Below are 23,747 nucleotides of genomic sequence, written 5' to 3' on the forward strand. Positions count from 1 at the left end.
GACATGTCAGAGCCTCAAGGCCCTCTCTCAGCTACCAGGAGATGCCCCTGCCTCTTTCCCCTCAACGTGTCACAGGGCAAGTGTGTGTCTGTGCTTGGTGGTGGGACTGCCTCTTCTGCCCTCCTTCTCATTTGTGCATCCCAAAGTCATTTCAGAAGGAGGTAGATGGCACCAGTCCCATGTCACAGAGAGGGAAGCTGAGGAATGGTGACTGGTGGACAGCTGCAAACAGCAGAGATGGTCACAGAGCTGAGAGCTTTCAGCCTGACCTTTCAGCCACTGTGCTCACACAGGGCAGTTCCTGTGCAGTATGAATGTGGAGCCATCTGCAAGAGGAGAGCCAGTTGTAAAAGGCATGTTAATCTGTGCAACAGAAATAATCTCTCTGCAAATTAGGGGATGAATTCACGGGGGAGCAAATGCTATTTTAAGATGAAAATAAGTGGAGCAGGACAGAATGGTTTAGCAATATCCCAAGAAAATTGCTTGCTCTGTGCAATACTAGATGTGTGGTGCACTTTCAGTCAGTATTCTTAGGGTCTGGGACCTCTGCAAATGTGCAGCAGAGAGAAGGCAGAAGAGGGCACACAATTATAAGTGTTCTGTGCCTAATCACCATCTGAACTGGGGCCATGTAGATTCAGGCCATGCTGCAGTACTGTCCCATTCCCCGTTCAGGAGTCTTGGATCTCAGCATCACCAAACTTTGAGTCTGTGCCTCAATTTGGAGGTGGGGGTACATCTCAAAGTACAATCAAGATGACACAGTGCAGCTATTTGTTAAATTATGTCTGCATTATGTTCTCCTCCCCAAACTTGCCTCTCTTTTAAATAGTCTTTCTTCTCCTTGAAAGTTCTTTCCCTTCTTTGTCCTTTGAGTCCTCTGCTATTTCCCTCAGCAACCACTACTTTCCTCCCTGTGTCCAATATGCTGCCAGCCTGCTCAGCACTGTTTTGCTTCATATCCCAGCCTGCAGGCTGGCAACCAAACACATATATCCTCTGTCTTCTCTTCCTCAACTTTGGCTTAGGTCACCCAGGTCCTGCCTTAGTCCACTTTTGATTGTAAGAACTTCTAACAGCAATGTATCAACACAGTTTCCGTAGCAGCAGTAGCTCCATAGCAACAATTTTCCCTTGTTTGTGTGTGTTTCTTTTGCACAGTGCTTGGAGATTTACAAGGGCGAGCAGGACCACCAGGTCCCCCTGGACCACCAGGTAGGTAATACAGCAGAGCTCAGTGCTTAAGCGGGGGGATTCTCACACACCTGGCACGTTTCAGGGCCATGCAGTTTGCTGAGTAAATATTCCATTTTGTTGCTTTGCTGTTTCTTTTGTCATCAGGTGAATCTGTGCAGGGACCCCCTGGACCTCGTGGTCCACCAGGTAAGAGCTTGTTCCTCTGAAATAAAACAGGAAAGTGGGAGGTTTTTCCAGTGACTCTATTCTGTGCCTTTCAGTATCCCAGATCTTGTGCCTGGTGGAATTTAGTAGGCCTGACTTTACTGGAAGCGATATGTCCCATAGTGGGTTCCTACTAACACAATTTCACTGCATCAAGATACCACCCAACAGAGGACATTAGCTTTGGCAGAGGTTTCCAGCCAGAATAGTAATTCTTAAAAGCCATACTTCTTGGAAAGACACCCAAAGTTTTCAAGTTCCCAAAGGAAGTAACTTCAATCAATTTCATATTTATTTCTTACTTGTCCAGCTTTAACTTTCAGCTGCGGACAGATGGGGAGGTTCTTATCATGAGGAACATATCCCCACTCTCCCTCCTGCATAGGTGTCCTTTCAACAGCCAGAACAGGGGAGGTGCAGGAGGACATGAGAGAGGAGCACCCCATTCCTTGCTCTCTGCTCAGTAGGAAAAGGGGACAGGTCAGGTGTTTGAACACTCCCTTTCACTGCAGTGAAGGTCAGCTGTGATAGGCACCCTGTACCACACAGAAAAGAGTCTCTCTGTCTTGTCTGCTACAGTGGCAAATTAAAATTAACTAAGAGAGATAGATACCAAATGATGATATGAGCATCCACTGGGAAATACTAGAGCTAAGGCCATGGCTGGAGATGTAGCAGCTCTGAATGCATTTACATACATTGCTGTCGCTCATCTTTCCTGAAGCCTTTTTGTGCCCCTTTTGCCTAGGATTGCCAGGACCTCCAGGTCCACCAGGGAGACTGGGATCTTCCATGTCCACCTCAGGTAGGTTCTTACCACTCATTCCCTGACCTGTACCCTGGGAATGTCCTGCTGGGGTCCCTGAGAGCACATACTTGGCTGGCACCGGGTGGAGCCAGAGAAACCTTGTGTCGTGTTCTGTTGGGTGTCATGTTCTGTTGCATACCATGAAGAAATCTTTTTGTTTTAATTACAGAAGCATTCTTCACAGGCCCACCAGGTCCACCAGGACCACCAGGCCCGAAGGGAGACCAAGGTGGGTATATCCTGCTGCCTCACCAAGGTGCTAGATGGATCTCACCACCTTAGACTGAAAAAGAAGGAAGGATAGGCTTGGGAGCAGGAAGCATCCTGCCTTTCTATGGCTGTAAGAAAGCTTAGTTTTCACTAAATAGGGACTCCTGTCTGCCATAAAACAAGTCAGTTCTTTGTCAGAGAAATTTGGTGGCCTCCTGTACTGGTGGCCAGGCAATCACTGTATTCCCATCCCAACTTTTCAAGCCCATTAGATTCAAGAGCATTCAGATCTTCAAATTTGCTATTGAAGGGGAACAGTCTTTTTGCAAAATGCTGTGTGGACTAATGGAAGGAGGGGTTCCTGTGAATTGTCACCTCTCAGCTGGCACCCGGTATCCTTACCCATTTCTCTCCTGCAAATCGAAGGCCAAGATAATACACTGCAGTGTGGGCTGGAATGTTGCAGATGAGAGTAAAGCAAACAATAACACTGTTCCTCTGCTCCCCTGTTTGCAGGTGAACGAGGTCCACGAGGACTCACGGGTAAGGAAGCTTCCAGAAGGTGTCAATGGGGTTCAGGGTAGGTTGCCTGTTTGTATAACTGCTCCTCCATTTCTGTGTCCCACACAGGAGAACCGGGTGAACCCGGCCTTTCAGCATTCTCCTCCCATGGTCAGTCTGTGCCCCCTTTCCCCTTTTGAATTCACTGTCCCTAGGCTAAAACCAGGGGCAAAATTCTGCTCTATTGATTCTAGCTTGGTTTTAGTGGAGCCAGGATTTTGTCCACACACTTTATTCCTGTGAATCTCTGACTCTCCTTCTGCAATTTCCAGGTGAAAGAGTCACCATACAGGGTCCCCCAGGCCCGCCAGGCCCACCTGGACCAAAAGGTGAAGTTTAAAATCTTCTTTCTTTCTTTCTTTCTTTGTTGATGGCCTCACACAGCCAAGCAAGGGTGAGACCTTGACAGAACCTGGTCCTTTGGTAACTACAGCTGTGCTCACCCTGCCTTTTCAGGCAGAGCAGGTTTATGGCGATAGAATTGCTCTGAGCACAAGGCACTTGAGCAGGTCACAGAAGACTCAGGAAAGCTGCTGTGGCCTCTTCCGTATTCCCAACAAGCTGTTAATTCAGGACAATCATTACGAGGGCTGGGTAGTTGCTTCTCTGACACCCAACTTAAGTGTTTTACATGACCAAACTATGTAATGTGCAGTGACCCCCATTACAACTATCTGTCTCCCTTCCCTCACTGTTTTCCAGGTGATGCAGGTGTCCCAGGTGCTCCCGGCATCCCAGGAGCATCTCGAGGTAAGAGGCTGGATGATCATTGCTCTGATATTAACAAGGAATGCTGACATCCTGGTGGAGACTTTGAAAAAGCTTCTTTAACTTTTACCAGTGAGGTTGCCAATATAATGCTGATGGGATTTGTGTTCAAAACCTCTTTTTGCACAGCTTTCCTTTAATCATAAAATTTAAGAACTGTTAGTTTTCTTTTTTTCCAGCTTACTGGGAATCTTTTGAGCCAGAGTTTTTCCTCTGTGTGAGTAGGTTCTTGAACTGGAGCTGCCCAGGCTGACTGGGATTGGGAGCAGCAGGGCAGTGAGGTTAGACTAATGAGCTTGAGTGCTTTATAATCTCCATCTATATTCTGCACAGCATTGCACTCTGGTGCACAAACTGACCAGGTCTGCCCATTTGAAGGTCTCTGGGCTCAGCCCTGCTGAGCTGCATGGGCTGAGTTATAAGATGCTGGATTGATTGAAGACATTATACTTCCAAATAGCCCATGCACAGGCTGTGTTTAGAGATGGAGGGGGAGCCCCTCCCTAGTTCATTTCCAAAGGTCTTTCCAGACATGTGGGAAGGGCTTGATGCAATTACACTTTAGCATGACTTGGTCTAATGCAACCATGCCAAAAACACTCCTTCTCCTTACAATGCTTTCTGTAGGTGGATCCAGACAAATTCAGGGGCCCCCAGGACCTCCTGGGCCACCCGGTCCTCCTGGCCCAGGTGGAAGTTCATCTCAAGAGATTCAGCAGTATGTCACTGACTACCTGAAGAGTGAGTATAACGAGATTTTTGCTGTGGGTCAGCAATGCATGCCTATCACTCTTTTGCTCCCTGAGCCCTTGTCCCCCCCTTTAGAAACAGCAACCCTATTACTATGGACTTAATTCTGTTGAGTACTGTGAAGTGCTGTTGCCCACTGTGGCCTCTGCAGAACTGTGCTTCTGTTTTCCTGTTCATTGCCAGGTCTGGTAATTGTGCAAATGGTCAGTCTTTCCTCTTACTGATGTGGGCATATCTTGGGCTTCCTACCTAGGTGACAACGTCAGACATTATTTGACTGGTGCCCAGGGCCCACCAGGCCCTCCAGGCCCACCTGGAGTCATCACCACTGCAGATGGGATGACCCTGGATTATGCGGAGCTGGCTACCCGTGTTATGAGCTATATGACAAGTAAGCACCGTGTTGGTAAGCTCTGCACTGAGCCATACTCTCAGCTAAGCTTGTACAGCACCTGGGAGGTGAGAACCAGAGGAGAAGCAACAGTCTTTAAATAGCAGCACCTTAGCCCTACTCATCTTCAGCAGTCTTGGCCCAGGACAGCACAGAGTTGAGGTGTCCTCTGAGCTTGGTCCTATTTTAATGGTTAGATTAAGTAGCAGTTGCTGCCGTTTAAAACATCTAACATTAAACATTTGCTGTTAGACCCTTTAACACCCCTAAGACACAAACAGAGGTGCCTTTATTGATTATATGCAGTCTCAGGTATTCTGGGGTTGTCTTGTAGGCTTGGGGCCCTCCTAAAGCAGATGAAATTCCCAGAGCTTTTAAAAGTAGCCTGGAAACTCTGTCAGAAGAGCACAGACCACACAGCTATGGAGACAATCAGGGTATATGGGATTGCAACTGGTGCATAGTTGGTGGCAGGAGAAGCCCATTTCACCAGTTAAACTGGATTAATTCAGCTTTCCTTTGTACCCTCCTGACCCCTCTTCAACTTCTATCTCATCCTGATGTAAAACCTTTTCATTCCTACAGGCTCTTCAGGTCGCTATGAGTCATTTGCCAGCTCAGTGTCAACGACATCCACTTTGTACCAAGAACTTTTGGACCTGCTGAGGAGTAAGTGACTCTCAAGGGGAACATGAAACTGGGGTAAAGCATCTCATCGTCCTAGAGATCTTTCTTTCCCTTCCAGTCTCCTGCCTTCAGCTGGAGTTACCTACAGCTGCTTCAGAGGGCAAAGGGCTGCCATAGATGCTTCTGAGTGGCCTGTGATATCTCCTTCCATGTTCTTTTGAGACAGATTTGTGTGTCTTCCCTTACCTTTGTTACCCTTTTGCTTTTCATACCCACAGTTGCAACTCTACAGTTTCTTACTCTTACTGTCTCCTCTCCCGTCCCTTCCTTGTCTATCTAAGTAGCATCTGCCTATGTCCTTCCTTGTCAGGAACTCCCCACAATTTTCCCCAGTCTCCCTCCCACTAAACCTTGGTCACCCACTAAACCTTTCCAGCTCCCCCACTCTCTTAGGGTTTCCCTCATTCCTTTTGCCCACCCCAAAGCCTTGCTGTGTCATTGTCCTTAAGGTGAGGAAGATCCCCAGCTCTCTATTCTTTTCTATGCACACTGTTACTGTGGGCTGATAGATAATCCTCCAGGATGTCATTTTGCTGGGCCTGAGGGTGTTTATGGCCAGCACTGTGCTCCAAATGGTACTGAAATGCCACAGACCTCAGCATGGTCTTTTCCCAACTGAGCTGCTTTTCATTCCCTTTACCCAAGATGCTGTCCAGGGTGTCCCAAAGAAGTATAGCACAAGGTAGTCCCTTTAGCAACCCAAATTCTTATCTGCCTCTAACCCTTGTTGTAGGAGATTCCCAGCTCTGCCACAAATGTGTCTGGCACCATACACAGGACAGTTCACACTCAGAAAAGAGTAGGGGAAAGGACTTTGCATCCATAGGTTCTGATGCTCTCCCCAGTGGTGGGGGCTTAGCTCATGGGCTGGGAACTCCTCACACCTGGTGTCTGTGCAGCAGCTGGATGGCCTTAAAAAGTGCATTTTTTCATTTCTAGGAGAAGAAATTCGTCAGTATCTCATTGGACCTCAGGGCCCACCAGGACCTCCTGGACCAGGGGGAGGTGGCACATCTCTGTCACTGGATTATGATGAGCTGACCAGGCGGTTTATCAGCTACTTGACAAGTAATGGTCTTCATTAGTGTGTGTTTCCCTCTGTTCCTTTGGGACCTCAGCAGAAAGCTCCTGCTGACAGTCAGTGAAAACAATTCCAGTGCTGACTGTGTGAATCCCTCTGTACAGAGACCTCATAGGGACTGTGAGAGACTTGGAAGAGAGCAAAGGTACCCTGTAGCTAAGATACTACCCACAGTCTCTAAGAATGAGGTCTGCTTAGTTAAAAATTGAGCTTAGGAACATAATTTCACCCTAGCCATCTTAGAAGTACCATCAACACCTGTAAGTGTCTATTATAACCCTTTTCTTACTGTCTCTGTGGCCAGGATATATCTCCCTGTGAAAGAGTTGGTCTGTGCCCACTTTGGCAGTTCAGGCAACAAACTCTTAGAAGTTTAAAGTTAGTCAAAGCAAATTCCATGTATCTGCTCAAACTGTTCTGATAACGTGGAGCTGTTTGATTTTGCAGGTTCTGGGATGAGCATTGGACTTCCTGGACCACCTGGGCCCCCAGGGACTCCTGGTATATCCTACAGTGACCTGACAGCATACCTGAGAAGTAAGTGCACCCCTGCTGTGGGTCCCTACACAGCCCCAAGATGTTTTTTTACAGTTCTAGGCACAGAATTTCCCCTTTTGCCCATCATGATAGATACAATCTTCTATGAATAAACTCCAATGGCCCCTCATCCTTAGCAGCACTGCAGACCTCTGGGCTCTGCCAGGACCTGCACGCACCACAAAGGGCTGCAGCTGGATTACCTTGTGTCTTACAGACTCCGAATTCAGTGGATTGGTCGGGCCCCCTGGTCCTGCAGGACCCCCAGGACCTCCAGGGATCCCTGGAACACCAGGCACCTCTTTGGAGGACGTCTCTGCCTACCTACAAAGTAAAGCACTTGTGTTTCTCACAGAGGTTCTGTTTGTAGGTGCTGGGGGGACTGAAGCTAAATCTTATAAGGGGTGTGACTGCCCACTGAGAAAAAGATCACTTTAAAGAAAAAAAAAAAACATCTCATCATTATAATCTGTAAAGGGATGGAAGTTGGGGTTGGAGACTCAAGATTCCCAGATGTGCAATTTCCTTGCCTTCTTGCTGATGAAAAATAATTCTTTCTCTCTCTCAAGATGTGGGATACTCTTCTGTTTCTGGAGTCCGGGGCCCACCTGGCCCTCCTGGCCCTCCAGGACCACCAGGCTTCTCAGGAACTGGCCTTTTGTCCTATGCTGACATCACCCACAGCGATGAGTTCAGGAGTGAGCTGATCCAGTACCTGAAGAGTAAGGAGACACCATCCATCCTCCCTGCACACATTCCAAGCCATGCTTTGCCCCGTGTAGGCTGCTCTGCCACAGCTGAGGTGTTCCTGTAGGAGCCTTCCCTGAACTGGGGCTGCAAAAACACCTTACCTCTACAGTCAGGTCTGTGCAGGACTGTGCTGCATCCTGCAGGGTTGTCTCCTCTCAGTCCAACTGCCCATCCAAGCTCTGTGTTGTGACACAGCAGGGACAGGCACCGGGCACTTAAAATTGGCCTGTGCTGAACAGCGAGTCCCCAGTAAGGACACTGGCAGAGTTTTGCCACGGGAAAAGCATTTTCTTTGGCAAGCACCTGCCCCCAAGCACCTGCCTGAGAAATGGCCCTGGATGAGGGTTGGTGGGACAGAATTTCACTCAGGGTGTAGCACAGGACCTTTGCCGAGCCCCGTGTCCCTGAAGTTCTGTCCCTTGTATTTTGCAGGTGATGAAGTTCGAAGCTACATCTCAGGGCCACCTGGGCCCCCTGGGCCAAGGGGACCACCAGGACCCAAAGGAGACAGTGGCTTCATGTCTGGGTCTCTGTCTTCATCCTACCAAGGGTTACGGACTTCCGAGCGCTCGCACGGAGGATCCCTTGGTGCTGAGGGCTCCCACGGGGGGTCACTGGGCACAGGCAGCTCCTACGGCAGCTCCATGAGCAGGGTGTCCTCTTACCACACCTCAGGGGGCAGCGATGGCACTTATGGTGCCTCCATGGGTGGTGAGGGGACTTTCGATGGGTTGCTGACAGAGGAGGAATCCCACAGCAGGTCAGCAGGTTCGAGCAGATCCTATAGCAGCTCCTTCACTGGTTCCCTGGATTACAACGAGCTGGCACTCCGTGTGTCAGAGAGCCTACAGAGTGAGTGAAAAGCCTGCTTGCCCTGACCCTCCCTGTCACAGCCTATGACTCCTAACCCCCTGTAGCTGCTGTCATGCTGGTCACTTCCCTCCCCTTCCTGCTGCCTACAGCTCTCCCTTACACCTTCCTGCCTCAACATCCAGACAGTTCTCCCAGAGCTCCTTTCAAATGACATCTTTAATTCCTCAGGCCAAGGTATTCTCCAGGACCTGATGACTTACACTGCACAGGGACCCGCAGGTCCCCCAGGCCCTCCTGGTCCCCCTGGCATCAGCAAGGTCTTTGCAGCCTACGGCAATGTCACTGCAGACCTCATGGACTTCTTTAGAAGTAAGTGACGTTGACTTGCCATTTCTGACATCTCCCCACTCTCTCACAGACCTGGTGATCTTTTCACCTTTGCACATTGTTAAAGTCGAGGTACACCATTGCAGGTGGATGGTCTTTCAAACTCCTTCCCCCCTTGCTGGGGAGGTACAGTCTTATCATTAGGAAGGACATTAGTTTTTCCCACTATTTGTAAGAAACTTATCCCAAACCCCGAAGGCCTCCGTGCTTGCAACCTGTGTGCCCCATTTTAACAGGGCTGGGCTGGCACTTGTACAAAAATGAGTTAATTGCTTGCTCTGCTCTCAGGTTCACTGCCCTGAGCACGGGCCAGCTCCGGCCCTGGTGACAGCCAGGATGCCCAGAGCAGGTGGCAGAGCAGGGCTGGTGAAATGCCGTCACAGCCTATCCCTGGAACTTTGCTGGGACCAAAACCCTTTTTGAAAAACTTTCTCTGTCCATCTCATCCCAGCTGAGAGAAATGTCCTGCCAGGGTGACCCACTGCTTCTCTGAGTAAGCACAGTAGTTTGTCCCTTATTCATCCTCTCCTTCATTTCCCTCTCCAGCATATGGTGCCATCCAGGGGCCACCTGGTGAAAAAGGAGAGAGGGGTTATCCTGGACCCAAAGGTAAGGCTTGCCATCCTTTCCCTCTTTAGCCTTGTGAGGAAGCAGCACTGTGACCACAGAGGTCGTTGGCACAGCACTGCTCAAGGTCACACCTTCCGACAGAGAAGGTGGCACCTTCAGGATCTCAGCTGAATCATTGTCCTTTCTTTATCTCCCTTACCCTGGTCTGTCCCTGTCCATGAACCACTTGTGCTCAAGGGCAAACTTGGTTTTCTCATCCCTTCAGGTGACCCTGGGCCAATGGGCCCACCAGGACGACAAGGGCACAGGGGACCAAAAGGAGAGAAGGGAGAGAAAGGTATGAACACCTGCCATCCCCAGGAGAGCAGGGTTTGCCTGTCAGGGAGTGGAGGATTCCCCAGGCACCAGCCCATCACTGGGAATGGCTGGAAAACACTGTTTTGGAGCTTTTGTCTTCCTATGTGAACTTTTCAAATAACTCCTTTTTACTTTATTGTCTCCAGGTGAACAAGTGTATGTTGGCAGAAGAAAAAGAAGAAGTGCTGGGGTTTAAGGAGAGAGGCAGCTCAGTTCTGCACAGGGCATTACTCCCAGCAGCCTGTAGAGAATTAGCCTGAGTCTTCACTGCCTTAATGCTAAAAAGTCCTCACCACTCAGCTGACCCCTTAGAGTTGATAGTTCAGTGTTGCTGCAGAGATCTTATTGTCTCCTGTACGTGTCCAGCATGGCCCCAGTGTGGGTGTTTGCTCCTGTTACTGATGTTTGGCTCCGTGACCCTGAGCTCCCAGGCTCCTGTCTTTGGGCTGACAAGCGCTTCCTGTCTCACCTAGTCCGGCTTCTTGCATTGCTCCCAGCTATATAAAAACCTGTTTTGTTTTTTTTTTTTAACAAGTAGCCAACTATCCAGCAAAAAGAAAAACAGAAAGCAATCCCAACACCCCCAAATGCTGTGCTTTGTCAGGGATCAGATGTAGGATCAGCCCACAGGATACAAGACCCTGCAAGATACCCTGGGACTGAGCTTAGACCGCACTGGGACTCCCTCTCCACAAACCCTGCCGGCCCTAAGTGGGAGGCAGCAACACAGCAAGACAGGACATGCACAGGGACCAAACAGAAGCACTTTTAAAAGTAATTTGTTTACCTTTTTAAAAATATTTTTGTATTTTTTTCTGGTTTTCTAAACACTGGGGAAACATAATTTTAATGTAAACAGCCCAATTAAAGTGTGTTTTTAAACCAATCCCTGAACTACTCAGGACCACCTTTCTGTGCTTGCAGGTTGTGTTGTGGGCGAGGGTGAGGCACCCAAGAGGGGTCTGAGGTAAAGTGGTAAAATACAATGGCACAATGTTAAATACTCTTTACACTCAGTTATTTCAATAATTCTAAACTGTCCCCCTCACCCCAACATCACTTGTATTTCATGCAAGTTTTCCATCAACAAAACAGAGGCCATCTCAGCAAACTCTGATTTTTATTGTATTTACAGCAGAATTATTACAATATTCTACAGAAAGCCATGAAAGCAATTACTTTTAAAAACAAGACCAAAAAAACCCAAACCAAAACTGTTGTATGGCTGCTACTGCAAGTTCACTTCCACGAGCTGCACATAAACCCTTAGCCAATTACTCATCCATCTCATGATTTTTGGTTGCTTTCTGTAAGGCAAAAGTAACTTGTTTTGCAGTTAACACAAAACATTCAACAAACTGCTGGGAGAGCACGAGGCCGGCGCTGCCTCCGCCGCATGTGCTTTGTCACAGGACTATGACAGGACTCCCGCTCTGCTTGCTGACAGAACATGGGGGTGACAGCTCAATGTTAGATTTCACTCCGTGTCCCTTTCTACTTTCTGTTCTTTCCACTGCTTTAGGACCGACACTGTAAGAGAAGCCTTACCACTTAGTTCGGTAATTGGAAGAGATTTTGGAAAATCAGGGTGACTTTGGGCTCGGCCGCTCCTTTCTGCTTTCAGTACAAGGGAAGCACATGAGCCCTTGGTGAGGAGTGGGTTTGTTAGAGTGTGTTTGTATTCAAGGGGTTGTTCTTCTCTGGCATCACTGACTGCCCCAATGCCAGATGTGCAAAGGAGCTACAGAAATGAAGCACAAGAACTAAGGAGGGAGAAAGGGGGTAGAAAACAACTGAAAGTTCTGTAAAAGAGAAACACTGTAGTTTTCTTTTGTCTTCTCCCCTTTATCTGTTCTCATCTCTTATAAGACTGAGAAACAACAGGACATCCTGGCCTTGGTTTGCCTGTGAACAAGGAAGGTTAATTCTCTCTGACCTTATTTCAACTGCTGTGAAGATGGCAGAAATAGTCTGAGAATGGCAAATCTCCACGCACACATCAGTGCAAGGAAGTTTCGGAGATCCAGAAGTACAGGTTTTGACATAAAATGACAAGAATGGAAATGTTAACATAGAAGGCAGAGAACTCCTAAACCCTCCTCCCTTCCCTTTCTCCAGCAACCAGAGTCACTGTCCTCAAAACCTTGCCCCACTTCCCCAGATGAACCAAGGAGCAGGAGTTCAGTGGAAGGAGCTAGCACTGAGCTTATTTATTTGCACATTTCAGTTTCCAGCAGGATGAGTGTTTGAGGTTCTGGGAGCTGCAGCTGCACAGCAGCTCTGAAAATCAGGCTGCCTAAAAGTGGACTTAAGTGCCTGAATTTGAAACACCTTATTCAAGTCTTTCCTGTACCAAAGCATCCTTGAAATACTTGCAAGACAGATACTGTTTCAACTTCCTGTGTGATTTTGCTGTCACAAAAGACATGGTGTGATGAAAGAAATTTCATTGCTGCTTTGCTTGGCTGCGTCTTAGTTAAGGTGCTACATTTCTTATTTACTAAGAAAAATAATTCAGTAGCATGGAGATATCATAAAGTCATCTGGGACAGAAGAATAATTTTTTAACTGGATGATTGATTAGATATTGAACACCCATTAATGTAACTTTAGAAGGGTATGAGCTGAAAAGATTACCTGGAAAAAAGGATGCAGCTCAACTGGAATTTAACTGTATTTTTACAGTATTTTAACTGATGTGAAAAATCACCACGAGTGAATGTCACCAGTCAGGACAGCAGCCCTGCCACCTTGGAACTGGAATTCAGGTGTCAATTCAAATAAAGGTTTTCCTTCAGAAAGTGTTTAAAAATCAGGATCCATCTAATTAATCATAACAACCTCAATATCCTATCTTTACATACCATACACGCTTCTTGTGCATTCAGCAGAGACAGCAGAGCACTTGGAGGAGGAAAATTTGTTTTATGGGAATCAGAGAAAATCACATGTTTGCGTATTTCTCCCTCACCAAAATAAACAGCAAAGTTCCCCTGGGACTCCGGGAGGCCAAGGCCTGAGCCAGACCACTGTCCCCCGGGACTGATAACCCCTCCTCAGCCAGCCCCACTCAGGAGGGATGCAGAGTCTCCCAAAATCCGGGGCACAGGAGCCCCCAGAGAGCTCCCTGGGCTGCCGGCAGCACCGCGTTAGTGGAGGACTGGGGAGCCTGCACACGGCTGAGTGCGGAACTCGGGATGTGAGCAGAGCCAGGGGCTCTGTCCTTACAAGGCCCTTTCCCATAAAAGCTGACTTAGCAGGTGCCCAAATCTGCTTTCAGAGCTCAGGAAGCACATGTGAAGTCTGACCCCGTCAGAGGCCAGGGGGCCTGCAGGCAGATTTTCTGTGAGGATCAGCTGTAAACACAGGAGGACAACCCATACACTGACTGCAATCCTGGCACTTACTGCCTTTGCTCCTTTCCCTGTGGACAGTATTTATGATGTAGTAAAACAAAAGGTGAGAAAATACCGATTTCTGGTCAGCTTTGCAAGAGCATGTGGGGACAATGAGATCTGCCAAACACTCAGTAAGAAAGCACATTGTTTTGCCTGTGGAAAACACATCTAACTACCCTGGAGATGGAGCTGCTAACATTCATTAAAGGAAGGTGACATGAGACAGTAAAGAGATTGGATTTTGTATCTCACAAGATCTCTTTTGGGCCTACATGAGACTAAATTAATTTGAATTGAATTTTCCAACACTGATATAATATTGTAACACCTCTTTCATATTCTGCAACACTTACATCCAGTTTTATCAGACTAAGTGTGTAAGTACCCATGCTAGTTTCTCTTAACACACACAAAACATATTTTCATGCTCGATATCAATTCTCAGCATGGTTCACAAGGCTGCAACTGCTTCACAGAGCTCCCCACCTGATGAGATGGGCAAGGCTTCCATCACCACATCCGATCTCTCCCTTCATCACGCAGCTCAGTTACAATTATTTGTGCAATTTACAATGAGATCAGATTGCAGGGGCCTGTGTGAAAAGGATCTTCAAATAAAAGATGTAAGAGATTTAGACAGAGGTAAACAGAATGCCAATACACATGAGCAAGTGATCACTGAAACTACCAAAAATGTAAGGAGAAGATTATTAACAGTGTAGTGATAGGACAAGGAGCATGGGGTACAGATTGAAAGAGGGGGAGTTTAGGACAGATATTAGGAAGAAATTTTTTACTGTGAGGGTGATGAGGCCCTGGAACAGATTGCCCAGAGAGGTTGTGGATGCCCCAGCCCTGGAAGTGTTCAAGGCCAGGCTGGCCTTGAGCAACCTGGTCTAGTGGAGGTGGGGGGTTGGGACTAGATGATCTTTAGGGTCCATTCCAACCCCTAAACATTCTGTGATTTCCCTCTGAGGAAAATCTGCCTGCCCTGCCTGCTCCCTGAGTAAAGCACTGAGCCTACGTCATACGAAACTGCAAACAAATTCTGTTAAATAGAAAGGAAGATTATTTAATTTTATCTCAGGAACAGTCAATTTATGAAGATGGAGCTTAAAAAGCAAAAGATCTTCAAAGACTTTTTTCTCTCTAATGAACAAACAATTCAAAGAACTTTGCATTTAGCAACAGAGAACATTCTAGAGATATGGTGTGTGAATTTACAACAGTACACAATACACATTTATAATAATAAAATGCCAGAAATTAAGGCTAGCTATTAAAGTAATTATACTATCAAAAAGTTACAAAATTTAAATTAAACATGCATTTTCCAATTAATCATTTTTCTGTGCTGTAAATTAAGTGTCTTCATTGAGAAGGTATCACTTCAACGTCCAAGGATTTCAGCATCCCAGATTTCAACCACAGCTGATTCTAAGTCCCATGTTAATTTCTGAGCTCATTGACATGCAGCAACACAGCTCCCACGGAATGAACGTCGTTAATGGTCACCGGCCACGAGTTCAATGCAAGAGAGCAAAACAAAACGGTCGCAGTTGATGCCCGAAGAGACCTGAGAAAGTCAGGCCTCAAACAACAGAAAGCAAACACTATTTTACAAATGGAACTCCAGCATACCCAAGTACAGCCTTTTTAACACTGTGTCTTGATATGACTCGACCTCCAACCCCCAAAGGAGTGCAGCAAAAATTGACCTAACGCAGCTGTATTTCCCTACCCGCTACATGAGAAACATTTCAGATTTTCCACTGCAGATCAGTCAGGTAAATAACTTATTGTACATCTATGAACTTGAAAAATAAAACCTGCCTATGTTAGTAGGTGGCGACACAAAAGCAAAACACCCAGCTTCATAAAGGAGTTTGTCTATATATTTAACTTAAATCTTTCCACAAAATAAAATGACTAAAATTAAAAAAAAAAACAAAAAACAAAAAACTGAATCTAACACTTCTAATGAAATCAGACTTTAGCCATGATTATTTATAAATATGACCATCCGCCTCCACTTTTCCAATGGAGTTTAAATGAACAGGCTTTGGTAAGAACAGAACAATGGCTCTACCCATTCCAGGTACAGTTTGAGAAACCACGTGCATTTTGCACCCTGCTTTCTAAAAAATACATTCTACAGTTTTTCAATTTGTAGAACTAACCACCTGTAATAGCAAAGGAAAATAACAAACTGTGCATTTTAAAGTTAGCTTTTCTTTCACCTTTACATATTTTAGTGCAAAATATTTTAGGGTGAGGATTTACAACCAAAATGGCAGTAGCAGCAAGAAATCTTGGTTTGTACAGTAACAACAACGCTAAGGAGTTTTGTTTTTTTAAGTGACAAAACAGTATCCTGTTACCAGGATCAGCATATCTAAGTGTTTCAGGCACTGTATTAATTAAACTAGCACCCCATTTCATTATGGAACTAATGGACAAAACGTGTCATGGAGATCAGCTCAGTTTAATTTATGCCAGAGGTTTCTTTTGAAAGAAATTACAAAGGCTTTTGCTTTTGCCAAACGTGTTTAAACAGAAGGGTTTGTTTCTCTGATTACTGGCATGTTCTTAGCAATTAGTTTCAGTCCTTGCCATGAAGACACTGCTCAACATTATGAAACTTTAAACCTCTCACGGCATTTTCAACTGGGGAATTCTCTCGTGGAGAGATCTGATGCTTAAAAACACAGTAGCAGAACTAATATTACATGGTTTAAATGTTCTCATGAGAAACCATTTTTTTTTGTGATGAGGAAGAGCACAACTAATATTTCAGGCTTAAAGTCAAAACCATAGGTAACACACTTTTAGAGACCGAGATAAAAAGCCCACTTAGTCTTGAAACATCTGAAGGACGTAACATTACCATTGTACACCAACACTGGGTTCGTTTCTTCCGCTCAGAGAAGTGAAGAAACTCATGTGACACTGATTGTCTCCACTGAAAACAAAACGCGCGGGGTCCTCAGATGTACACACGCCGCAGGTCAGTCAGGTTAGATGGGTAAGGATGGAGAATTCCAGACAGGATAAAACCTACAGCAGTTCCCAGAGTTACGACCCAGTAGAGTGAAGGCTGGGGATTGGATAGAATTTGGAAATCCGGCTTTGTGTTGAAGGATTAAGGCATTCGGATTCTCCAGTCATTTTAAAGAAAACTTCCTGTTCCTGCAGTTTTCTGGCAAATTCTTCTTCCAGCGTCTAAAACCAAAATCAGATTGCCTCAGAATTAGCAAGACAAAGTACAAGAAACCCATTATTGCGGTGACATATTGGCCGATATAACGCTGTAACTTCATACACAGCATCAAAAAAAGTCACCCAGCAAACATGAAATTGCAAGACAGCCAAGACACCACAAGCCAAGAACATCATCTGCCTGTAGGACACTCTCTGAACCATTTGAAAATCTAGCACTTTCCATTTTAAATTAAAATATGGACCCCAAAACCAAGTTCCACCACCCTCTATCTGTTATTTAGCACTCAATATTTGCAGTAACCCACTGGCTTCCGAAAGAAATCTGGGTTTAGGAATGCATCTCCAGCTAAGTTTTCCATGCAAACACACACACACACACACACACACACACACACGTGCTGCAGGAGGGAGCTGGTAACACACAGACTGTTTTGTTGCACCTGCCCTTTGCTCAGCTTTTGCATTTTTTTAACATCTTTTATTATTCAGTGAACTATAACAGCTTTGTACAGCAGCTTGATTCTCCTCTGCAATGCTTTTGTACTGTCTGTATTTGGTTGATAAAGCCCTTGATTATTTCCCGATTCGAGAACTGCTCTGATTTACCTTCTTTCTCGGTCTCAGTTTCTCTCTCCATTCCTTCAGTTCTTGGCTGTGCTCTTCATCCAGCTCCTTTAGTTTCTGAGTCTCATGCTCAACCAGTAGATGGCATTTTTCATTCTTAAAACAAGATACAGATAATCCTTATGTAAAACTAATTCAGATTAGGCAACTCAACATTTGTACAGTGACATATGTTGTCCTAATTCTTTTTAATTAGCTTATTCTGTGTAAATAGTGACGTGAATAATTACAAGATAAAAGTATGTTACGAGGCTGCATTTTCAAAAGCTGATCTTTCCATCAGGGCCAATTGCGATAAGAAACGCTCATAAATCCAAACACTGCTGAGTGTCATTAAGGCAGGAGCTGAGAGTGTTACTCAAAACTGTGTTTCACTGCTTATTAATGCTTTTCAAGGTCAGACAGCATTTCTGCTTTGCTTTCTAAAGACAGTCTGTACAATTTATTAAAATCAATTACATTAAAGATGAAGCTGTTTTCTTGGAAATATTTCAACTCTTGGTGCCAAGAGCTGAGACGAACAAACAGGGTTTAGAGAGGGGAGAAATGTGGTTGCAGAAGCAGCCTAGGAAAAGGATAATCAAACCACATCTCAGCTCCACATTCCTCTCCGTCAGGTACCCAGGCAACTGCCTCCCTTTCAGAGGACTTCTGAAGAGTAGCAAGAAAAAAATTAAGTATTTAGGTACATCAAATCGTTGCTTTTTTTTTAAAAGCAGTTGGCAATGGTCATGTTTCTGGAGTCACGGTCCCAAATGGGTCTGATGCAGAGCACAGAACCACAGCAACAGAAAAGACAAGCACTTGTCTAGACTTGAGTGCAGCAAGGGGCCAGTTTTCCTTGTGAAGCTCAGAGCAGCCCTAATCTGTTCAGTTTTACTTGAGCTGAAACTCTCACAAGACTCCTACGGTACTTGGGGATTTACTGAGGCACATTAGTGGCACAGCCAGGGACTGTTTCTGCAGCATGTAAGAAAGGGAACTGAGTAGAACGAGCTTCATTGGTGGTTGCACGATTTCTCTAAGCAAAGGTTATCAGCAGGTGATCATTTAATGCTTTAAAACTGCCTTGTGTCCCTGAAATAGGGAAAAGCTGATTTAACGGAAAAGGAGATCTGGCCTCTGGTACACAGCAGAAACTTTTACTAAATGCATACCAAAAGGGACAGAACAGAGTTCCTTATGGCAAGAAAAGAATTCCTTTTAAGTACCTTCCAGAAGCTCATGTACAAGTGGCAGCACTTTGTAAAAACCTCCTCACTCACGCATTGCTGCAAACATCTTGTTGGTGACGCCTGGTGCTGCCTACCTCTGTTCTGATTAATGACATTTCAGTAAAACCAGGTTACAGGAAATGTTGCCTACACAAGATAGCCCTGGGAACTTGACAGGTATTCCAGAAGTGATCATCTGTTTCTGGTTCGTGCTCTTCTTGCATTTAAAATGATTTCTCATTAACTGACGGAAGCACATGAATGTGGTTACGCAGTGAGCTGCAGGCCTCCGAAAGTAGAGTTGAAACTCTACACTGATCAGTAAAAATGAAGGAAAAGATGTTTCTGCTTTGCCTGCATCCGTTATGAACCCCAGTCTTCCCACTGAATGGTCATTTAATATCATCTATTTTTAACCTGTAACTGATGCAGTTCCCTGATGTTTGCTTCACACTGCAGCTGAAGGTCCCGCATTTGGTTTTCGTGTTTCTGATGCTGAGCCAGTCTCTCATTCTTCTGCCTCTTCTCTTCTTGAACAGCAAACTAAAATTAAAAATAAAAAGATTATTTATATTGTGCCTCTGAATACAACAGTTTACATGAGCCAAAGAACTGCATGTAACAGAATGAACACACACTGAGAAGAATGGTTTCAGAAGATTTAAGCAATAATTTTCTCTACTCTTTCTTTTTTAAAATCTTCACAAAGGGAGTGCCCTCACAGTTTTAATTCCCTTTCTCTGTCTGCACTATGATTTTTCCTTAAAACACAGCACATTTCACCACCAGACTCCTCCAGTTATCTCCCTCTGAAGATAAGTGACACAGCAGTGTTGCTGCAGGTGTCGGTCAAGGCTGGTGTTACACAGCCACAGGACGCCTTATTTTCCAGATCTTTCATCCTTCCAGTGCTCACCATATGAAACCATGACTTGGGACTTCGGTGCATCTGTAGAAAGCAAACCTCTCAACATCTTCACAGCATTCCCTTTTAAAGAATGAGTGAATATCCAGAGTTTTAGTTCATAAGCTCGCAAAAATCAAGCATCCTCAAAAATATTTCACAGAATCACAGAACGGCTGAGGTTGGAAGAGACCTGCAAAGATCAACTTCCCTACTCAAAGCAGGGTTGACAGAAACAAGCTGCACAGCTCTGTATCCAGCTGGGTTCCAGGCATATCTGCAACCTCTCTGGGCAACCTGTTCTGCTGTCTGACCACCCACACATTAAAGAAGTGTTTTCTTATGTTCAAATGGGATTTTCTGTATTTCAGTTGTGCCTGTTGCCTCTCACGCTGTCACTGGGCACCCTGGGAAGAGTCAGGCTCCCCCTTCTTTGGGTACTTATACACATGGATAAGACCATCCTGAGCCCACTCTCCTCCAGGCTGAGGCATCCCAGGCATTTCAGGTGGCTCCGCATGCAACAAGACCCACGAGTCCCTGGGTCAGATTCAAGGCCCTTTGCAGGACTTGCTCCAATAAATTCATGTTTGTGTTGTTTTGGGAAACCCAGGACTAGACCCAGTGCCCCAGAAGAGTCTCACCAGTGCAGCAGGGAAGGGTGATTTCCTCTGACCTCATCCAGTGCATCAGCTCAGCTTCGTACCATCTGTGAACCTGTGAGGGTGCACTCTATCCCATTCTCACCTTTGGCATTTACACTCTTAAAACTAAATATAAATTTAATAATTACCTGCTTAATTTTTTCACGATCTTGGTCTGGAGAGGCTAAGGAATTGATTCTTAAACTTTTCTTAAACATCGCCATGCGAGTCTTTGCTTCACTTCGCTGGATTTTAGGCAGTCTGGCTCTTTCCTGAGTTTGCTTGTTCTTTAACTCCTCAATAAGGCGTTGATTGTATCTCTGCATTTGTTCTGTTTCCTGCAATGTCAACCACGTGGAAATGTTACAGAGTAACCATCAGTGTTGTACAATTTGTATCTCATTTCCTCAATAGGCACCGGGTGTGATTCAGAGACTCCCAACAGAGACCAATCCCATCAGCACAGTGGGCAGGAGGGGCTTCTTCCACAGAGCTCTGCATCATGCCCAGCCCTGATAAGATTCTTCAATTAATGTGAATACACACATATTTTACTAGTGGTCGCTCAAATCCTGAATTGCCTTTTAAAAAGTCTGTTGTTCAAAGGGAGAAACTTCTGTGCACCTGAGCTCCTGGGCTGCAGCTGTGAAGGGGCAGTTTGCTGCAAAGGCTTTGGAAACAACAGCCAGTATGGGATGAACCAGAGTGGACAGGAATAGGCCTTCAGTGGAGGCTGTTCATGTTCTGATCACTGAGGAGATCCTCTAACAACTCCACATTGGTTTACATTTTCGAAAATTGAACTATTTTCTTTAGTGTATTCCATAAAACACCAAATGACTCAGGGAAAATAAGGATTTCACAGGATTTAGCTATAAAGAGACAGTTGTCAGCTACTTGCCCAAAAGCTAATCCAGTTTATTCTGCTCATTTAATTCCATGATGATTTACTTCTGAGTAGATTTATTTAAACACAAGTCAAAACTGATTTGGTATCCAAGCAGAATTCAGTATTTTTAATATAAACAGGTTGATGTTGGGATGGGTTGGGGTTTTTTTTAAGATCAAAAGAGATAAATATTACTACTGATACTTTTGCATACTACTAAGGTATTCGAGTATGATGATTAAGATTTTTTAGTTTCAACAGCTACAAAACACTTGTGCGGGTCTTGCCTCTGCAAATAAACAACTACCAGAAGAGACCATAAGACTACTGATAAAAAAAATGGACATTATAATACACAAGAGAATGTGTCAAAATCAACACTAACCTTCTCGTGCCTCTTGAGCAGCTGGTGTCTCTGCATGAAGTACTGATCTTTGAGCTGCTGTTTGAGGAGCTGGTGTTTCTCTTGCAGATGCCGCTCCTCCAGTTCCCAGATTGCAGCTTCACGAGCTGGAAAAAAGGAGGAAGCTGGTTCAGAAAGTGCAACAACCATACAGTGGTTCCCAATCTACCTGCTGATGTATGTTTAGAAGTAGCCTACAAGTGCATTTTGAAAACAATGTTATTCCACAGAAAATACTTTTACTACCATTGTAAATTAGTCATGAAGGTCTTCTTAGAGTGAAGACAGAATATTGTTTTATGAAAACAGAAGGGCCTGTTTTTAAAGAGAGCCTGATGCTGGATACCTCTCATGAGCTGCTGTTTGTTGTTGAGGCAATCTCGTTCAATAGTGGCCAGTTCCGTCTTCTGCTGCTGAATAATTTTCTTCAGAGATGCATCCAGTTCTTGTTGCTGCTTCTGCACAAACTCCTGCTCCTGGTAAAAACCAATAAAAGTAAATTAAATTTTGTTCTTCTAACCATATTACATTTGAATGAAACTCCCAGTTCTCTCAGCATTAGCTATATATGAAAACAAATGCATCTATGAAATTTTGAGCTAGCATGCCTTGACTATCAAATCATCCGTCTTGTGTATTTTCTATGTACAGAGTAAGTAAGAGCATATTTAATATTTAAATAATACCTTCAGAAGTAAGACCAAAGGCAACAAACCAGCCAGCAATCTGCAATTCATTCCATCTCTTGTCTCTCCTCAGAACAAGCTGCAGGTTCAGAGCTAGCAAACACAAGTGCTCAGTATAAAGTTGATCTCATTCTATCAAGGGTTAATTATTCATGTAGGTAAGGAAATAAAAGTATGCATGGTTGTTTTGCTGTGGGTGATTAGTTAAAGCCTATTTATTCACACAGATGGGTTTAAGATTTGTGTGGTTTATCTTGTCCTGAAGGCAGAGGTATTGAGGCAGGGAGTTCTGCAGGTCCACTGTGCAGACACTCCATGGTTCTGCAGGGCTGTAACCCCACACACCCGAGCTGAGCTGGCTCCTTGCAAAGTGATTTACCACCTGCCTGATGCAGCCCCCATATCACCTGCATCTTCCCTTTATCCAGGCGTATCGCTGTTGCATCCCCTCATGAAAAGCAGGCAGCAGAAGGAATCCCCCCACATCCCCCTCCCCAAACAACTTTCCTGTTGCCTTTCTTCTTGCAGCTATTGCAAACCACAGCCACAAGCATGACAGCATGCACACACCCCCCCCTGTAAGAACAGGGAGTTAAATGAGATGCTTCTATCAAACCACATCAAGGTCAAAAAAAGGACAATTCAATGTCCTGTCAGAGCCAAGGGGAGCTGCTGAAGCACCTGCTGCTCTGCACAACAAAGCAGCACTAAAGATGGTCTGTTGGAAGGGAGATGGGAAAACTGGGCTGCACCTGATCAGTGGAAAGGTGTTCTGAGCTATTCTTATTTTTTTTACCGAACTTATGGTACTTGCTAAAAAGAGCTGTCAGGTGAAATTAAATGTTCATTTAAAGTACTTTTTATCATGACCAGAAGAATCCTGGTTTTCATCTTCACGGAAAGTTATTAATAGATGAGGCTTTCATCTCTCTCAGTGGACAGCAGTTACACTGAGAAAGGTAATACAAAACCAGAGGTGAAGTAAGGTGACAGAGACAGACCTGGGGGTACAGAAAGAACTGGGAGGTGATGTCTGTAAATTAAGTCAGACATACTAATCAAATACATGAAACGATGAAAAATACTGTTGTTTCCTTTTCTAGATGAAAAGGATAAGACTACAAGTTTATTTTTCTGAGGGTGCAGACACATAATTAACACAGTGTTTAATTTGCTGGGAGTTTTTTGATTTGAAGGGAGAAGGGGAAAGCTGTTCTGGTGTGGTCATGGTCAAAAAGTGATTAGGCTTGAGTTCTACACAATCATTTAAATATCATTGCTCTTCTCTCTAAATCTTAGGAAGTTTTGTACCTGCTAGCACTATAAGATAAACCAGGCAATCTCAGGAAACACTCTGGCCTTTCCACTTCCCACATCTACCCAAGTACCACACAAAATAAAGGTCATCGAGTTTACCAAAGAACTTGTAGGTTGTTTCAAAGGCAGACAGAGCAAGACAGCTCACTTTTTTCAAGTTACCACTTGGTTTTGCCCAATAAGTATCTTAAAATAAACTCAGATATCTTTAAAATACATAGTTTCACTGCACACACAGCATACAAGTCACACAATGTTTTTCACATGTGCTGAACAAATAATAAAAGAGAACAGTATTATATTGCATGTGTGAAACCTCAGTGTCTTGCCCAAACTAAGTAACTAACGTAATTTTGACCTTTTGACTATGAA

General features: G+C 44.9%; 2 protein-coding genes across 3 annotated transcripts in view; one reads left to right on the forward strand and one right to left on the reverse strand.

Annotated features, from left to right (window-relative positions):
* The window catches only part of COL17A1 (collagen type XVII alpha 1 chain), a 69,584-nt gene extending 58,954 nt beyond the window's left edge, over nucleotides 1-10,630 (forward strand). The window contains exons 38-57 of the mRNA XM_027897996.1: nucleotides 1,165-1,218; nucleotides 1,345-1,386; nucleotides 2,153-2,209; nucleotides 2,382-2,441; nucleotides 2,939-2,965; nucleotides 3,053-3,094; nucleotides 3,256-3,312; nucleotides 3,686-3,733; nucleotides 4,379-4,492; nucleotides 4,755-4,892; nucleotides 5,478-5,561; nucleotides 6,519-6,647; nucleotides 7,108-7,197; nucleotides 7,415-7,528; nucleotides 7,767-7,919; nucleotides 8,380-8,799; nucleotides 8,989-9,129; nucleotides 9,694-9,756; nucleotides 9,983-10,054; nucleotides 10,221-10,630. Of these exons, the coding sequence (XP_027753797.1) occupies nucleotides 1,165-1,218; nucleotides 1,345-1,386; nucleotides 2,153-2,209; nucleotides 2,382-2,441; nucleotides 2,939-2,965; nucleotides 3,053-3,094; nucleotides 3,256-3,312; nucleotides 3,686-3,733; nucleotides 4,379-4,492; nucleotides 4,755-4,892; nucleotides 5,478-5,561; nucleotides 6,519-6,647; nucleotides 7,108-7,197; nucleotides 7,415-7,528; nucleotides 7,767-7,919; nucleotides 8,380-8,799; nucleotides 8,989-9,129; nucleotides 9,694-9,756; nucleotides 9,983-10,054; nucleotides 10,221-10,270 (1,955 nt within the window). The 3' untranslated portion in view covers nucleotides 10,271-10,630. The remainder of the gene's footprint in view (nucleotides 1-1,164; nucleotides 1,219-1,344; nucleotides 1,387-2,152; nucleotides 2,210-2,381; nucleotides 2,442-2,938; nucleotides 2,966-3,052; nucleotides 3,095-3,255; nucleotides 3,313-3,685; nucleotides 3,734-4,378; nucleotides 4,493-4,754; nucleotides 4,893-5,477; nucleotides 5,562-6,518; nucleotides 6,648-7,107; nucleotides 7,198-7,414; nucleotides 7,529-7,766; nucleotides 7,920-8,379; nucleotides 8,800-8,988; nucleotides 9,130-9,693; nucleotides 9,757-9,982; nucleotides 10,055-10,220) is intronic.
* Nucleotides 10,631-14,523: 3,893 nt separating this feature from the next.
* SLK (STE20 like kinase) overlaps nucleotides 14,524-23,747 on the reverse strand; it is a 47,384-nt gene continuing 38,160 nt past the window's right edge. For both annotated transcript variants that reach the window (XM_027897995.1, XM_027897994.1), the window contains exons 13-18: nucleotides 21,719-21,848; nucleotides 21,355-21,479; nucleotides 20,230-20,418; nucleotides 18,950-19,075; nucleotides 17,301-17,414; nucleotides 14,524-16,694 (exon numbers count right to left, since the gene is read on the reverse strand). In XM_027897995.1, coding sequence (XP_027753796.1) covers nucleotides 16,548-16,694; nucleotides 17,301-17,414; nucleotides 18,950-19,075; nucleotides 20,230-20,418; nucleotides 21,355-21,479; nucleotides 21,719-21,848 — 831 coding nt within the window. In that variant the 3' untranslated portion in view covers nucleotides 14,524-16,547. The remainder of the gene's footprint in view (nucleotides 16,695-17,300; nucleotides 17,415-18,949; nucleotides 19,076-20,229; nucleotides 20,419-21,354; nucleotides 21,480-21,718; nucleotides 21,849-23,747) is intronic.

The sequence above is a fragment of the Empidonax traillii genome, unplaced genomic scaffold (assembly GCF_003031625.1).
Source record: "Empidonax traillii isolate 1590-97213 ecotype Southwest subspecies unplaced genomic scaffold, ASM303162v1 scaffold574:size890810, whole genome shotgun sequence".
NCBI lineage: Eukaryota > Metazoa > Chordata > Aves > Passeriformes > Tyrannidae > Empidonax > Empidonax traillii.